At 42.1% G+C, this 18010-nt stretch overlaps 1 protein-coding gene across 3 annotated transcripts in view; it reads right to left on the reverse strand.

Moving 5' to 3' along the window:
- The window catches only part of LOC132913021 (nephrin-like), a 99412-nt gene that overhangs the window by 14528 nt on the left and 66874 nt on the right, over positions 1-18010 (reverse strand). For all 3 annotated transcript variants that reach the window (XR_009659317.1, XM_060970913.1, XM_060970912.1), the window contains one exon: positions 15431-15572. Coding sequence is in view for 2 of the 3 variants with exons in the window: in XM_060970913.1 (XP_060826896.1) it covers positions 15431-15572 (142 nt within the window). In the remaining variant the exon portion in view is untranslated. The remainder of the gene's footprint in view (positions 1-15430; positions 15573-18010) is intronic.

The following is an 18010-nucleotide window of genomic DNA, read 5'->3' on the forward strand; positions in this document are numbered from 1 at the left end:
CAAGCACCGTGCGACACCTGTCGAATTAGTAACGTTTTTAGAATTCTCGAATTAAGTGGAATTCTTTAACGAAATTCGATTCGACTACACGTACCCGCGTGACGTAGAGATTGTCTCCACCTTGAACAGTCATTGGAAGAAATGAAAGCAGCGTGAATCGCGCTCTTTCATTTGAGGAGATTGTAAAATGAAAATATTGCTGTTCTCGGCAACGATACTATGAATTTTAATTAAATTTCGAATCTCGGTTGCACTAGGAACGCAGGCCGTTAATGTCCGCCGATATCGTGAAATTGACAGAGTCGGAATTTAGAGTTTGGTCGATCGGGGTGAACGGCGAAGCTTAACGATTCAGGGAACGCGAAATTTCCTCGGCGGTATTTTGCAGGTATCGAATCGTCAGATAGCGGGACGATCCGAAACGAAGCCATTTAGCTGTGCGAATAATGGGATTCGATAATGGCTTTTCAACGTACGGAGACAATGCCACGATTTATCGTTCCTAGTCGGCATTCTCGTCCTCGACGACGTCAACGTGGGGTTTCAACATTTCTTCTTTTACGGTACAGTTACCGGCTGAAGTGATTACGTTTCAACCGTGAATTGAACACTTTTTAAATTTGCAATTGACACGTTCGAAAATTCGAAACTTGTAAATTCAAGAATTCTGAATTTCAAAGATTCAAATATGCAGCTGTAGAGGAAAAGATTGTATTTATATTTTGGTTCAGATTGTAACGAAGCTAATTAACGTTCCCTGTTATAGAAGTAACGATAGAAGCAAGCTGAAACGAATGATCGGGTAACTTTCGAACAAGAGATGAAGAAACGAGTAAATCGTGTAAGCAAATACGTTAACGAACGACGATCAGGTAATATTTTTCCAAGTTATATTTCGAAGGCCGAAGACGTATTGGATTTGGATTATACATATAATACCCTGGAGAATATAGTTAATTTTCCTGTTTGCCTTTGGTGGATCGTTATGATTGGATATAAGAGTAAATTCCAGCCGGTGAATCGCAATGATCTTGTTAAATCCGTTTTCTTTTTGTTCATCGAAAGTTGAGCACTCCCTGTAAGTTCTTGTCCGGCAGGTTGGATTATCTGGACGAGTTACGTTGGTTTGGGTTACTGCTTTGGCCCTCGGTACTATCGGTCGTAAATCACTAGATTCGTAGGTATTCGTAAATTGGCCACTCGACCGCAATATCGATACTACGAAGTCGAAGCACGAGCAAGCTCGGACCGCAAAATTGCCAAACCCGGTAGCAGATTTCCAACGAGCCGCGTTCGTGCAGATAACGATTCGACAGATATCGTTTACGAACTATGCATTAATTAATTAATTAATCAGGATGGAAAAGCAGTACCGACGTAAACGTGTTTCTAAGATTCTCGGACAACTTACTGGCAACGTAGCTGTCGTTAAATTCTAATTTGTGTCTACACCATTATCGATATTTCCGCACGACTTACGTGCTCGATTTATCGCGTTTCTTCTTAATCAGTTGCTAAATAAAGCGGATTTTAGAAACGATTATTTACGCGCGGGATTATCTAGTCAGCAGATAATGGGGAATTTACCAAGTTGTACGAGCAGGAAGAAGATAGAAAACTTGTAGTTTTTATAGCATACGTTTTGCGGTAGCCTCTAATTCTTGCTCTCGCTACTAGACAGCAGAGATTCTTGAGCTAAAATAAACTTACCACTTTGGACGGTACTTACGAGCGATACGAGCAGAGACATCAAGAAGTCATCTTGAGATCGTAGTATCAAGCCTAAAAGCTACCTAGTCGTTCTTATTGCTTGTAAAACGCTACGTCGGATGCCTCGTGAAAGTCCCGTAAAGTTACTTCCCGACAAGAGAACTTCCGGTACTGTAGCACCTGTCAAATTTCTCTCCTATTCAAGTGCGGCCAGTCAGGCGTGTTTTTTACTTGTCGCGAGATACACTGACATTTGCAGTTTATTAAATTTCCGTGCTGTTATTTCGATCTCTCGACTGTTCTCGATGAGTTTTCATTCGTTCTTTGGTCTTTTCCTTGAAACCGCCCAATTGTTGGGAAAGCTGCTTCACGCATATGCCTTCGGTCTTTTCCCATTTCGTTGGATGCAAAGAATCCGTGAACGGAATGGAGCGAAGAAACCAGCGTGAAGAGTACCTTGAAAACATGTTGAGTAAATAATTCGATCAACGTCAAAGCAGGGACGGTTGTTTCGCTTTGCGGCTGGCAACAGGATCGTCATTCGATGATGGAAGTGAATGGTGGAACGTGATAAAGCGTGTAGACAAAGAAGGGGTGAGGTGGACGACCGAGGATATGGGAAGCTCGTATCGATCGATTTTACGCATTTCCGTAAAAGCATTCGTAATGACGTTGCTGACTGTGTGTGAACAAAAGTGGCGTACAGTTATAGCGTCATGGTGCAACAACTATAAACAAAACCAAGAGACTACCAAGCCAAGTTCGTAGCAGGGATATTCAGAGCTAACGTTCCATTGTATTGTAGTCGTAATCGACAGAGTATCGGGATATTTACCATGGAGTACGTTGGTGGCTTTACAGTTTTCAATCGGAAGATTTATTAGGACGAATGAATCGGAAGACAATGAAAAATCGTCAGAGGGAACTTCCATACAGTGACGTTTTATTGTTTATTTACGAAAAATATTGGGCTGCGACGAAATCGTAAATCGAATTCTCGGATTTGTACTTTGAAAGACCAGTTCAAACGTACGAGACACATCCACGTATAAGATGATTGAATTTGTCACGTACGATCTCCATAATAGCGCTCTATCGCAATTTTTTGTAACGTTTCCTTTACTTTCCATCGATCGTAAAATAGACTTTTGTCTCTCTGTGGATATTCGTTGAACTGGCTGTATCGAATAATCCATCGTTCACCGAATTTATCGACCGATTTCGTCTGTCGGAATTGTCAGACTTTCCGGTAGTTCTTCGAGGTTTCATTCTCTCCATGTTTTTTTATTACCAATCCTCGCAAGTTCGGTGCAGAACGTCACGCTGAAAACGATCTCCGAAGTTGCCATACATTCACTTCTAACCGTTGAATAAGATCGTTATCCACTCGTAAACTTTCAACGACGAATTTCCAAGTATGTAAATCGGCTACACGACCAATAACGAATAGAACTTTAAAGATCTTGCTCCAGGTACACATATCGTAAGGGACAGAGAAAGAGGGACAGAGAGAGGGGGGACAGAAATAGAAAGGAAGAACCGGAGAGTAGTTGATTCGGGCGTTAGCAGAAGATCGAAATTCAGTCCACAAATAAACTATTCGTAAATATTCATAAGAGTTTTCCCGGAATTCGTTATAGTTTCTCGAGAGAGAATGCAGTCTCCCTCAAGTAATTAAGGCAATTAACATGCGAGCTGGGAAAGAAGCCACGGAGAAGCTGTGAGATATAGACACGGATATAGCATTTCGGTCTCCAGTGTCGCACTTAATAATATGCTCCTCGATCTTTTGAGAAATTTTTTGAAAATTGCGCGAATGCGATTTCACAGGGTATTCGCTTCAAGCTTTTGAGAATCGAATTTTATCAAAAATGCAAGGAAGTACAGATATGTAATAAACGTGCTATGAAAATAAATGTCTGCAGGATGAAACTGCATGCAATTTAGATATACGTATTATAATTTATGAAACGCCTTTTTTATATTTTTGTGTAATCTTAGAGATCTCGCTTTTGAGTACATACAAAAGATATCGTAAAGTTTCCGTATCTTCCGATTTTTATTCAGAGTTTCGATATTTTTCAAGCAACAGGAAGATCGTTGTTGCTCATAATCCTATATTTTTGCCAATATATTTGGCATGTGATCTTTTTGCACGTTTTTCTGCTGTAACCGTTTATCTTTTCCTAAAGCGAGCTGATCTCGTTTATCATTTTTTATCGCAAATTAAAAATGTAGCCGCTACGTACACGCGTCATCGCTTTTAACGATATCGGGGCTATTGATTTACGGGAGTACAAACTACGCGTAACAAGCATCTAACCAAAACATTTACATTCTAGTAGTAGTCACGACAATCGAATATTACGCATTAGATCGCTAATAATCGTCGTTCCTGTGCGCAAGTCGCATCAAGTCATGCGCTGTACATTAATTATGCTGACAGTGCTTTTAACGAGCCGTATTTCCACGCGTTGTCATCGCTAGAATGTCTTGTCCGTTCCAATTTCGTATCTCAAAGGGGAAATACACCTTCGTGGACAAGCACGTGTTTCAGCCACGTTATGTTTGTTGCACAGCTATTCGAGCCAGAGATTGTTTATTCGTGGATAGTACAAAGCACGAGTTATACAATAGATAGTTTAACGCGTTTTAAAATAAAATTTCAAAATCAGTGGAATCAGCTCCAGAATCGATCTTCTTTTTTCCGATAATCCAAGATAGGACGGAGAAGTAGGGAGCAATATTCTATTTTCTCGGGTTGAAACAATTATTCTGTATCCATTTAAATCTCGTCGATGGATCCATCCTTCGCCGGGACGCGTCGATTGAACGAGCTGTTGCAAATCGACTGTTTTCTCCTCCGTTCGTCGTAATTGTTGTATATCTAGATAACACATACGCCGAATACCTTCAAGTTTAATTCTATTTAACGCGTTGAAAGAAGAACAAGAAACAATGAGTTTTCTCTGTCCCGTTCGCACCTCTCGATCCTAGAAGAATAAACAGGATGATAAGTAAAGAACTTTATACACGAAATCGCCAGAATTCCCGGAGGAAGATCTTAGTTTTCTAAGTGAAATACATAACGGTAGGTATATTTTAACTGCACGAAGCAGCTCGTTGCCGGCGTTGGATCCGAAACACAATAACTCCTGTCCAGATCGTTGGGTTAATCCCTTACAGAAAATGGAAGGAGTCTGGTGAAAGAGAAAGTACTTAGAAAAGAACGGCTACCTTAGAAGGGGTAAGTACCGATGGAAGGAGGAAGGAATGTCGAAGGAATTTGTCGTAGCTGACAACCACCGCCCAGCTTGGCTGTCGTAATATATTTCAAGAGACGCGCGTCAGCTATACCCCTGAAGCTCCTTGCGAGTTCGGAAACCCTCTATAGTCAGCGGCATGGCTGCTCCCTCCGACTAGCAGCTCCGTTTCCTCATTCATCACTGCTACTTGCCTGCTCTGTGGACGTCCGCGTATGTACATCGATGCAAGGGACACGCGCGCATACTCGTATTCGCATGCATATGTATGGAAATGCTGAGATGCGCTCGAGTACACTCTGCAACATGCGTTGTTTACCTCCCGACGTTTAGTAACGCATATTGACCGCACATCCACGCGACAGACGGTTCCAAGATTACTCCGTGATTAGCAGATATCTCTCCAAGGTGAATGCATCGTCCTTCCGTGATCGAAAACAACGTAGCCCGAATATTTAATCGACGAAATCATTTGCCAACCAGTTAAAATATAAACAGCTCGTTGGAAGGATGCAGCATGGATTTACTAGGTCTGCGGCTTATAAGTTGAGTTTGAGTATGCCTGTTACTGACCACGATTACATCCAATTATGTCCTTGCTACTACGGATCTCTTGAATCAAGGAAAATCGTGGCGGATTTGCCGTTCCTATTTAAGATTATTTATAGCGTTATTCATTGCCGTAATCCGAAGTCGTTTAGGTTCAAACGGTCTTACATCGCTATTTATCCTCGCTGGTTAATTCTGAATTTGCGAATCCCATATGTAATACTGCGAACTCGTATTGCACTTGTTAAGGTTTGTTTGGTCTTGGCATCTGTAGTTTCAGCAATTCAATTAAAAAAATTTGGTAAAGTATACTGCGACTCGTTTGTAGTATATGTGCTTGCTTTATATATATGTATAAAAAGACAGAAACATTGCAAATGCGACAGGTTTTGTTCAGGGAAACGGGAAATTGTACGTTTTAGCTTAAGAATCTAGACGCATGGTTCTCGCTCGCATAATTTCGCCTTTAAAAGACACTTTAGCTTGAGTTTTTAGCGATAATCGTGCTTGAAACGAAATGGCTCGGTGTACCGCGTTGAGTTAAATATTTATCAGGAATACTTTAAATTACCTTTGGAATTCAACACACTGCCGCATCACGAGAGACACCGAAGATTATATTCCCTTTCGTTCCTTCACTTCCACACGATGATTATCGCTTTGCCAGTTTCTTCACGTAAATCAACGAGTAATGTAATGTATAATGTTTAGCAGTCGTAGCAGTCAACAGATTCCAGATTAAAGTATCGAATAGCGGCGCCGATCGACACCATAATACACCAGAATCGCAGTAATTTTGTATCTCGTTCGACATTCGCCTTTTTGTCTTTCTGTCAATTCACTCGTCAAGCATCTCGTTTAGACATCACTCGCCTAATTTTATAACCGCGTTATATCGTTGTTGCTAACCGTCGCGCGCAATTTAGCAGTCGTGATAGCTAAAGTAGTGGCAGCTGGCATTTCGACACGCAAGTTACCAGAAGAGAACGATAAAGATCGGATGGAATCTCTGTCTTCCTAAGAGAAAATGCCACCTTTGTTTGGCGCACTACCATTTCTCCTTGAGCTCTTACTTTCTATCTCGTTCGGTCTTTCGCGATTCCGAGCTGAAATTTATTAAATTAAAGGAATCTACAGGAGTTTCCCTTTTCCAATAGGTGCCTTGTTTCACAATTCTCAAATTCATCGTCGAAATCGCTCGACGACTCGTACATGAACACTTCACGGGCTGGGGAAATGTCAAAGAAATTTTATCGCGCATTCTCGAGCGACGACAGATCTTTCGTTACGTTTTTTTCTTTCTCATCTCGGCGAAATGTTCGAACGAAGAAAGCCCAGCAGTTGAAAAAAAACGTTGGATTTGTCGATTCTCGGATTGGAATTGGAAGGGTGGACGTTTGTGTTGGATTCGGCGTAGCATGCCGGTACGAGTCACGTTTGCTTACGACTTGCCCGATTGGACGCTCTCTATTCGAATCGTCGCGTTGCGTCGTTTCGTTCGGCTAAATGACCAACCTCGGTATTTACGCTCACGATTCCGTCCGAATTTGCACATCTTTTACAATAAACTTTAGTCGTTCGTTCCGCGAGCCGTAATTCTGTTTGGCTGAATCGTGGAATTAGAGAATCCGATCGATCGTGAATCGTTGCTTACCGCTTTGTCCATTTCGAGATAATCGAACCGTAATTCGTTTGGATGATTATTAAAGCGGTCATCGAAAATACTTTTTCATACAGAAACTGACCGGTTAAAGCGGGGTCAGTGAATTCTCTTTCCTACGTACCAGTCGATTAAATGAGGTTTCGTTCGATCGCGTTTAATTCAATTTATTTGCGTCAATCTAGAGCAAATGATAGGTTAGCTGATAAGCACAATGCAAATGGCATTTCATTTGAGAACAAATTAATAATCGGTATCGTATCAATTTTCCTTATACGTTTTAGATTGAAGTTGAACCGGAACGCGTTATATGCTTAAAAGTATAAAGAACGTGTTAAATATTTAAATACTGTATCTATGTATTCTTTCGAAACTTTTCTCGCATGAACGATGGTCGATCGTGGAAACGTTGGACAATCGAAAGACCCGACTATGACCTAATACTCGGACAACACGCTAATGAATGATAAAAGAAAAGATCACGTAGTCGAAGTTTGATTTGGTTTCGCGTTTAACCACGAGCCTCGCTACATTGACATCCGGTCGACCGTGATGCAGCGAAAAGTCGTACGTCGAGCTTGCTTCTAAAATTCGTTGATCGAATGTTTCTCGTTTGAGGTTTTCATTTCGAATATATTATTGCTCGTCCTCTTGTCGTTTGTCCGCTTATTGATTTCTTGTCGGCCGGTATTTGTTCGACGTGGCGTTGACAAGAAGGAATGAAAAACCGCCCAGGGGAAAGAAAAATCGGAGCGAGATCGTGATAAACGTGATTGATGAGCGACCGTAGCGATCGGTTCGAATTTCGGGGCAATATTTTCGCGAGACCGCGGTAGCGTCATCGTAACCGTACCATCGGATTATCAAGCTAGTTTTCCTGAATTTGCATTCCTCGATTAGAGGAATATAACGATAGCTTGGGCGGACTACCATCCGGTCGTGTTCTTGCCACGGTAGTTCATCAGCTGAATTAGACATCGACAATCGTTGCTTCTCGTCAACCGGTCGCATGGGATTTTTCATTCGCATGGCCGAAATCTCGCGTGTTGTCGAGATTGCTTCTCGTGTTCTCTTGTGTTTGTTTTCGGCTTTCAAATTCATCGGTATCAACTATTCTCGTTTTAATGGAATGGCTTGTGACAGCGACAGTTCTTTTTCACGGATTTCAAGCTAGACGAGCATTAAATTTTTACGGTTTCGCGCGACACCCGAAATATATCCGACGGGCTCGGCCAGAAATTACTTTTCAAGCGGGACGACACTTTCGGATAGCCTTTGGCCGGTTGACAATCGGCGGGGATTCGGGGATCCTGTACACGCGGCTGGAAATTGCTTCGGTCGAGGAACGTGAATATAACGCGCAGATAACGTTGACTTTTAAACCAGTTGCGAGATTATGTTTATCGTGGAATTAAAAATTCACTAGCTACGAGGCAGTTTTCATTTTAAGCGCAAGAGCTGCTAATGTTAGACGTTGTATTTGCCTCTTACGACAGCGTAAAAATCGTGGAAATTGAGGCGCCGCGGTCGACTTATTTAAGCGAACGTCTGCATAGAACTTTTTTGTTGGACGAACGTTAATAGTTGCGAGGAACGAAATTAAGTATGCGACACACTGTATTTCGTAAAAAAATATGCTCTTTCTACATACACCCAAAACGCGGCAAACACGCGAGGTATCGCGATACATTTGTAGTCTCCATTCTCGAGATTCCACTGCCAGAGATGGTATTCATTGTTGGGAAATTTCTATCGGAGGCCGAGTCGATAGAAAAATATGCAAAGCAGATATTTGGATATCAGCCGATGCTTCCCACAACTAAAAAGAATCGGAAGATCGGATTGCGACTGGACGTGATCCCATCTCGAACCTTTTGCTTATTCGTCGATCACTTTATCAACTACTCCGTGTTCAGATCGTGTACGAATTTTTTCTGTTTAATATTCGAAATGGTTGCCGACTAGGAATAATGTATCGCAAAGAGTAAAAGACGTCTTTTGACGAAACACGTTATATCCATTGCGCTAATTGCTGCATTTTTGCACAAATTGTACCTTTTCGTCGTTTGGTAGATATTTAATTTTCTACGACACACGATAGACACCAATGAACAAACCTTTATTACGCAACCCCCATTTCGTTATCGTTTACGAATATCGCTGTTCGACCGAAATACCTTTTAGTAATGTATTTTATGTACATTACTATTTCTGTAAAATCTGTATCGGTAGATTTATCGTGGAGAATATTCGCAAGTTGCTAAACCTGAATAACGAAAAGTGATAACGATCTCGAGAAATGGACGAAGAACGGGATATAAGAAGAAAAGGTCCAAAGCATCGAACACGACGTGGTACGTAGGAATCAGATAATTATAAAATGGAATTAAAAATTCTTGGTGAAGCGAGAGGCGCTAAAAAAATACAATCGATAAATGTATTTTGCCATCTTCGTTTCAACGTACTTTCCGTTTCGTTTGTTTCATAATTTTATCGATGCTTGTATTTCGCTCGCTGGTTCTCCAGTCGATCGTTAGAAAAGAGAATATCTTCTGTAACGCGAGTAAAATACAACGTAGAGATAAAGATAAGGAATGCCGGATTGGAAAATTCATTTCTCATTTCCTGAGTTTTTATGTGTGATTAATAATAGAGGTCTTCTATAAAGATTAATATTTAAAGTAGAATTAAACTCACGCTAGTTATCGCTTGTAAATCGTCTTCGCATGATGAACGGTATATTTAAGCCGAGCTTAATTCGAAACAATGATGATACATTGGCTGCCGTGTCGAATAATTATTAACGATAACGATGATAACAAGGGGAACGTTGTGCTCCGTAAATTTCGTTATGCAATGTAGATAGTTTTCTGTTTTTTTGTCTCGAAATATTCGTAATTACGAACGTTTGGCTGTACGAGCGTTCTTTGATGGACACGTTAATAATTAACATCTTCTGATGTTTCAGATTTTACATCGAAATGTAAAGCCTCGGTTAATCGACTAGTAGCTTTTGTGCAAACGCGTTGCGTGTAAAAAATGAGAGAAAGAGAGAAAGAAAGAACGAGAGAGGATGCATTAAATGATTAAAGGACCTCCAAACGCAGGAAATGAACCGGTTCGACGGGGCGACGAAAACTGGTCGAGAAAATCTTGTTTCTCATTTCCGCTGTATCCGTGAGATGTGCACGATATCGCGAAAGATGATAAACTCGGTTGGATCAGTCAGATCATGGGACGACTTTCCCGAAAGGTAGCTAGATGTTTCATTCTCACAAGACAAGAATGTCGTGTTGCGATAGTCGGATAGAAAGTGGCTGGCGATTTTATAATTTCCATACTAAGATGACGTTGAAGAAATATCTTAATATATTTTCAACGCAATGATCTTTCATCTTTGCACGAAGCCTTTTGGTAAATTTGTTAGATACGCGGCTGGAACACGAGCTTGACGATAATCTCTCAAGTTTTTCCATAAACTACCGCCGAAGAAGAAAGCACATATTCGATTCGCTTTGATGAAACTCTCTTCGACGACATACACATACATATTCGGTGGCTGTTTTGTCATGTCCCCATAACTGTTTGTCGTTTGACGTATACCAATGTTCAGTTAGCAAATTCCTTCGACAGGATGGTTTATTATTGCGTCGTCAACAAGGGGAAACTCTAACGAACAGGATAACGGCGACTGGAATAAACGCTAACACAGACGCGTATTTCATTCTTGATTCCCGCGATATATATACATAGTCGCGTACGCGAGTTATGGAAGGAACACTCACAGAACCACTCTCTCTCTCTCTCTCTCTCTCTCTCTCTCTCTCTTTCTCTCTCTTTGTTTGAACAACACGCAGCTCTGGTATTGGCGGCAAACCGAAAGTTGTCGACCGTCAAAGTCTGCGTAGCCAATCAAAGTTGTAGGACGCCGCGTCGTTAAGCACACTCCGACGAACTTATCGCGTTATATAACGGAATAACAAACTATGTGCTTTCTCTGCCGTAGATACATATCGAGCTTTCAACGAAATGTTGCCTTCCATAGGCGGACGTTTGATTTCGTCATCGTATGCTATCGTATTTCAGTCAGAGGGGAAGTTCTATCGAGAAACTCGTTTCCTTTTTCCCGAAATATTTAAGTTTGCTTCGGGCGGACTAATTTTACCTTCGACCCTCTCTTTTGCCAAAGTTCACCGATATAATAAAGTTAACGAAAGCGAAGTGGCAGACGCAACATAGCGAACAATGTTCTGTTACGATAATAGATTTAGTGTACATTTAGCGCAAAGCGATAAGGTTGCCGACTAGCGATGGCCTGCTGCGCCTAGGCACTTTAAACTTTACAATATTAATTTTGAATCGGTACTCGTTCGCGTAGCAACGTACCTCTATTTTTGCGAAGCTCCCCTGCGACTACAATGCATGTTCTTCGAGCACGAGTGAACAGAATATATGCGAAAGACAAGTTTCTCTGTTTGATGTATTTTAACAATATCGTACATAGAGAGGAAAGCAGCGAGTAGGACGTAATAAACAAAGACAAGGAATGTCCTTTCGGAGTACGCATTCAAACGTCCGTTTCTTGTTTCGGTTTGTCACGCAGTTATGCCGTAGATATTAATTAGATGCAACATGGCTTATATCTCGTCTCTGTGCTACGTTGGTTCTGTCACTCTAGACGGGTCGCGTTGTTGACCCGAGTTCACAATTTCCGAGAGACGCGTTTCAAAACTTTGTCTATTTTGCGCCAGTAGGAGCGACATAATTGGTGAGTAGCGTTGCATCTACAGCGTGTTTACTACGGAAACGAAAATTATTATTAGTTTGCGAGGTTCCATACGACGTTGTTTAGTCGAACTCGTTACTGGTTCGAGTCGTTTTCTAAATCGTTAACTTGCCAATTATAACTATTTATAACGAGTTTTATTGTTTTTACAACGACCAATGCGGCCAGCGGGTGTTCAACGAAACATTTGAAAAAAGAAAGAAAAATAGTGTGCGACAGAGACAGGAGAGAAATGGCGAAACGCAAGAGACGGTCGTATAGGATAGAACGATATTCAGAGATAGCCGAGTATCCACGTAAGCGTGTAAGCGTGAGATTGTAATTAGTTTTGGCAAGTAAAATCAATGGCGAACGTTTATCGCGCGCAATAATTTCTGGTACAATGGACTAACAGAGGCCGCTGCTATCGCCTCGTAATTGACCAGCGGGAAGTCATTTTCCTTTCTTGCCTATTTTTTCGTCTGGTCGCGACGAGATCCTGTTGCGATAGAGTCTCTTTTTACAGATGGAAAGGATCGATCGAGGGAACGTTGTATCGTGCACGGTTCGACTGCCGTGAAATTGCGTAAACTTATACAAACGGAATAATCGGTTTGGAAGCTAAAAACAACAAAAACTAAAAGCAACTGGAATTAAAAACAATTGCTACGCCGTCAGAACGAATCGGATAAATTAATCGGACAATGTTGGCCCAACAATTTTCTACTCTATATTCTTCAAATTTCCCTGGAAGTTGCGAATTTCCGAAGACCCTGGTGATATACGAACGACAGAGAAGCAGCGAACTGACCGCGTTGCCGAAACGCGTATCAATAGACAAACAGTGGATATTGACGTAGATATCCGTTTTATGCGCAAGCCTTTACATTTCTCGTCGCGTGTACGCATATGCGTTTTGTATATATGTACTTTGCATAGTAGCGTGCACAAGGTTTACCGTGGTACGGAGGCGCGATCGCGTTGGAGATTCGATTGCTCGCGTGCATGAGAGTGCGCGTGTACCCGCGCTTCCGTACGGACACAAATATGCGATACAGCATCGTCCGGTAATGGAAGGCAGGAAATAGCTTTCCGGCAAATGAACACGCGCTATGCCTCGCATTCCACTCGGGACGACGGTTTTCGCGTGACCGAACAGATCGTTAACCACGTGACACAAACGATGCCATTGACCCATTCTCCTTTACCTCCTCCCGCCAATTACGATTTTCTCTTAACGTTCTCCGGATTTAAACCAGTTTATGGACAGAGTTGATTCTTCGGTCGCGAATTTTCCAACTAATTCACCGTGACTTTATATCTCTTCTTTTCGATTATTATCGAAAACGGGGTGGATTTCTGCATCATTGTGCGCCGATCTGACCGATCGAAACGGCACAAGTTGGTTCAATCGCAGCCTATATCGATCGATGTCTTTTTTTCGCATCGCTCGCACGCTTTTCGGGAATAACCGGTAACGAGATTTTCCAATCGTTACGATGTCACCAGCGAAATCCACCGGTAGGGTGGAGATGCGAGCTATGTCTGATGAAGCACGTATCGTTACCACTGACAGCTCGAGGTTGACGTTGATAGATACGTCTCTGTATCGTTAGCTACGGTAAACTGTACAGTTATGGGCCACTTTATAACAATAATGGCCAACCATTTTCTCGACGAAATGCTCGATTTTACAAGGAACATCTCCCGCTCCTGTTCCTGCGCGCGGATTATGCAAAAATATGGAAACGATTTACGCGACGATTCTTTTTGTTTCGGCACGGTGGCTTGCCACGCCGCTAACGATATTTACATATGCATGCGCGAATTCTTATTCGTATTTACCAAGGCCAGTAGCCTTCGTTTATATCCCGCGAACGTGAAATTTTATTCAGGTGTTTACGCGGTTTGAAAGAACTAACCAACATCAATAGGATCGTTGACTATGCTCCCGTAAATAAGTCGAAAGCTGTTTACAGAGTTACGCCGATTATTACCGGTAGAGGCTGATGTGGTTGAACCGTAACGAATATAGCGACCAGCTGTCTGGAATTTTCCTAGAATTGTTATCAACATTCCGGACGTTTTCTGCCATTAACTTTTTCGATATAACGCGCGCACGTCTTTGCTAAATGGAAAGCATTCGAACCTTAATCTACCGTTAGTTTGTAACGTTATTACAGGATTATTCCGATCGTGACCATCATTCCATATTCTCCGAATTGATTCTTCGCCGTGAGGAATTCCACTGGGAAGTTGCTATTGGAATTGGCGTATCGATTCCACCGAAGCTCGACCAAAGCTTTATTAGCAGAGTTGAACGTAAGAATTTAACGTAATTTCGCGTTCTTTGATGGTGAAATAATTCCGTTGTACCATCGTGGAATATATTTTTTATCCGACAATCGAGAAATTATCGTGTTTCGTTCGATCGTTTGTTCGTCGATGTTGTCGCTGATAAGTAAGCAATACATTTATAAATCTGACGATGTAAAATGGAAATGAAGGCGAAACCGTAGCGACGCGAAGTGTGTTCGTAACGAAATTATCGTATAGGTCGTGCAAAGATATCGCGCAACCACCCGCCATATGATTCGTCCTATTAATGCCAAATTCCCACATATATGTATGTATATCCTGGAAACAAGGATAATAGCGGATGCATCGAGTGGCCGATCAGACACGCAGTCGTAAATAAACGGATAACGATAGCTCGTATCTGGCTTACGTTATGCAGGTAAACGTTGGCAGGACAGATTGGTTGGCATGTAATTTCGTAGTAAGGCTCTCTCTCTATACTAATGCCGTTCTCGCGACTGTGTGTATGCCAGTACGTCAGGGAAATCTATCGGAATCGAATTAACTGAGAATCATACCATTAGAAGATCCTTGCTACGAGTCCAATTATTCCATTAGGAGACAAATCAAGGAGAACCGATATTGCGCCTTTGTTATCTCGCAACGGAATATACTCGCGCGTAGCGAAAATGGATTAACGCATTTTTCGGTTTATTCGTTTGCAAACTTACCTCGAGATAAATTTTTCCAATTTATACGGTGTATAACGTAAACATATCGCGACAAATGTTTCGCTTGTTTTTATGTAATTAACATCATAGCAAAAGTACTTGAGGCGAAACAATAATTGGGGGTGGCACGTACGTTATCGCGAGAAACGATTGTTAGACGGAAAGTCACCTATCTTACGGATCCCTTTAAGCCGGAGACATTTAACTTTCTCGGTTCTAGCCAGACCTCTCACCGTACGAGTATCAATTTCTTCTAAATTCCGATCGTATACCATGAGCCCTCTTTTGTCCTGGTTAAAAATTCGAATACCGAGCTTTTCAAATTTATTGAAATAATTGAATCGTAAACGATCAAAGGTATGCTTTGTTATTTGTTATTTGTGTGCCTGGAATCTTTACGTTTCGTAATCTCAACGGTAACGGAAAATACCAAGAGAATCGCCGATCTACTTACAGTGTACTTTTAGCTTCCATCGTTCTTCGATGCCGGCGTCTTGTAACTTTGGATTCGTTGCCCTGCACACGAGAAATTTTCCTTCGTCTTCGATCGACGGTGTCCATTGTAACACGCTGACGCTTGTTCCATCTTCCTGAAACTGATCGGAATTCCGATATAGACGTATTTTATAGATAACTAGTCGAACGAACGATCAACTTCCTGCAACGTACGTAACGTAACGCAGAAGTCGGGGACGCGAATAAAACTTTTCTATACGAACGTCGCGATAGAATTTGCCAAGCCGAGTCTCGAATCACCACGATATTGGCCAAACTCTGAGAGATCCGTCCTAATAATTACAATGCGATCCCTGACGATGGAAATTTTAGAATTGCGCTGAATTTCGTTCGACGGAATATTGTCTTTTTTCTTTTTGTTCTTTTTCTCCCTTTTGTATGATGTCCTTGCTCGATCTTGCATCATTTCCTTTCTAGTGTCAGTAGCCACATCGATTCCTATGGTTTTGTTTGTAGCTCGGAAATCGAGAGAGAAAAGAACGGAAGAACCGTGACGCTACGTGAGACGAGCGGCATCGAAAAACTCGAAAATCTGGAAAATCTCAAATTCAAATGTTGCATCGGTGGCAAGACGAGCGGTGTATCGACCAAAACGAACAGGGACCACGTCGAACAAAAACGAGGAACGTGAATTCGCGATTGTACAAAAAAAAAATTCGATATATTTTTTAACACAAGCTAAAATGTTTACCCGTCGGATTTATAGCGGGTAATATCGGCGAAATTTTGGAATGGCCATTCGCTTGTAAGTTTCGAGGGTAGAACCGCTAGCGTGTGCGTCCTTTACACTTTTATCCGCCTAGTTAATGAGTAATCCACCTAGTTGCAATATATTTTTTAACTCTTTTCTTTTTTCCTTCTCCTTGCTTCGAAAAGTCGATAGATTCGTGATAACGAAAACGGTACTCGGACAACTCGGAGGAGAAGAAAAATAGATAGAGAAGGAAGAGTAAAGGGTAGTTCCGTTATAATTTTCGTTGACAATTTCCGCAGGCGATGAGGGAATAGAAACACGGGAGAAATTTTCGCGAACTGGTGTACGCTCGCACGATAAAACTCTATGCTTAATAACTAGTCCTGGATAAAATCCAGGAAACTAATAATACGCGACAAATTTAAGCTTAAAGCGTAGATCCACGGGGAAAAGCCAGTTGTGTCGTTGTATTACTCGAAAATCGGTCCTCGGAGATGCATCTAGTCGCGTTCCCTGCCTTCCGGGGATTTGTGAATGTGCAGCTGCTATAGCGGTAAAGAGAGAAAAAATGTGCGATTCGTTATCGGATCGTTCAATCCGTCTACGATCTACGTCTTTTCTTTGTGCGCCATGAAAATTAGTCTGGTAATGGTACTGGATTGACGGGTTTCCAAAAAAAGGTGATAAAATATCGTGGCAAGTATAAAACGGTCACGGTCGACTCGAGTTGGATCGTACGACCTAGTAACGCTTCTTCTATGCACCCTTGCATTCGTTTCGCCGCAAAAACGACGCGACGCCAGGTAGATTGCTGTTTTTCCTTCTCCTTTTCCGAGCACAGCTTCCTTGCTCCTTTGTGGCTTCATTTTCCCCGACCGTTCCCGTTTTTTCGCCATATAGTCGTGCGTTAACGGAGTATATCTGTTCTTTCAACATTTAATTCAACTACAGCGGCATGAAAATTTCAGTAATTTTCCAGCCCGATATTCTCCCGTACATTGTTTTGCTTTTCTACCGTTCGACGTTTGCCCGATCGAAATATTTGAAAAGTCAACAACGTATCTTGGAGAGGGATGCTGAAATCTCGTTAGGAGTTGGCGTTGAGTCGAGAGTATTAATTAGGTTTGCGTGGCTTTCCAATGACAAATGGTAACGAGAGTTACAAGGTGACGATTCGCGAATTGCATCGCGTACTGGCGTAAAGTTAGGCGAGACGCGGCGAGGAGTGGAGAGTGGAGGAGAGGAGAGGAGAGGCGAGGTAACGTGACGCGACACCGGCTATTATCGTCGCAGCTTAGCTATTATTCTTGTTGTCACCATCTCGAACGGAACGTACGACGTGTAACGATCTTCCTCGTTTCGACTAATGGATTCTACGAATCAGGTGGTGTCACTCCGGTCACCGCGCACTTGGTTGCTAACGTTCTCGGCAAGTTCGCTCTCTCGACAGGTACAAAGTGGTGCGGCAATTAAACGCGATACGTATCTGCTTTCGTCGAGATTTCCTTCGCTACCTTCTGGATAGTTGGGCGTTCGACGTACAACTCGACGTAAATCGGTTCCGATTCGAATAGTCGTGGCGTAGCTCGAGTAAGCAAAAGCGCCAAAGCTCTTTGAGAAGAGAACTAGACGGTCGGGAAACGTCATCGTCATTCATAATCGCTGGAAATTCTGCTCGTTAACGCTTTGATCCGCTGCTATGTTTTCGAAGCACTCTTTCTGTTCGCGTTACGAGCTTTCGAGTCGCGGACGTTTCAATGGCGGAAATACAGCAGCCTACACAAAGATATCGTTCCGTTTTCGTCGACGCAGCACTACGACCGA

The sequence above is a fragment of the Bombus pascuorum genome, chromosome 12 (genome assembly GCF_905332965.1).
Source record: "Bombus pascuorum chromosome 12, iyBomPasc1.1, whole genome shotgun sequence".
In the NCBI taxonomy this organism is placed as follows: domain Eukaryota; kingdom Metazoa; phylum Arthropoda; class Insecta; order Hymenoptera; family Apidae; genus Bombus; species Bombus pascuorum.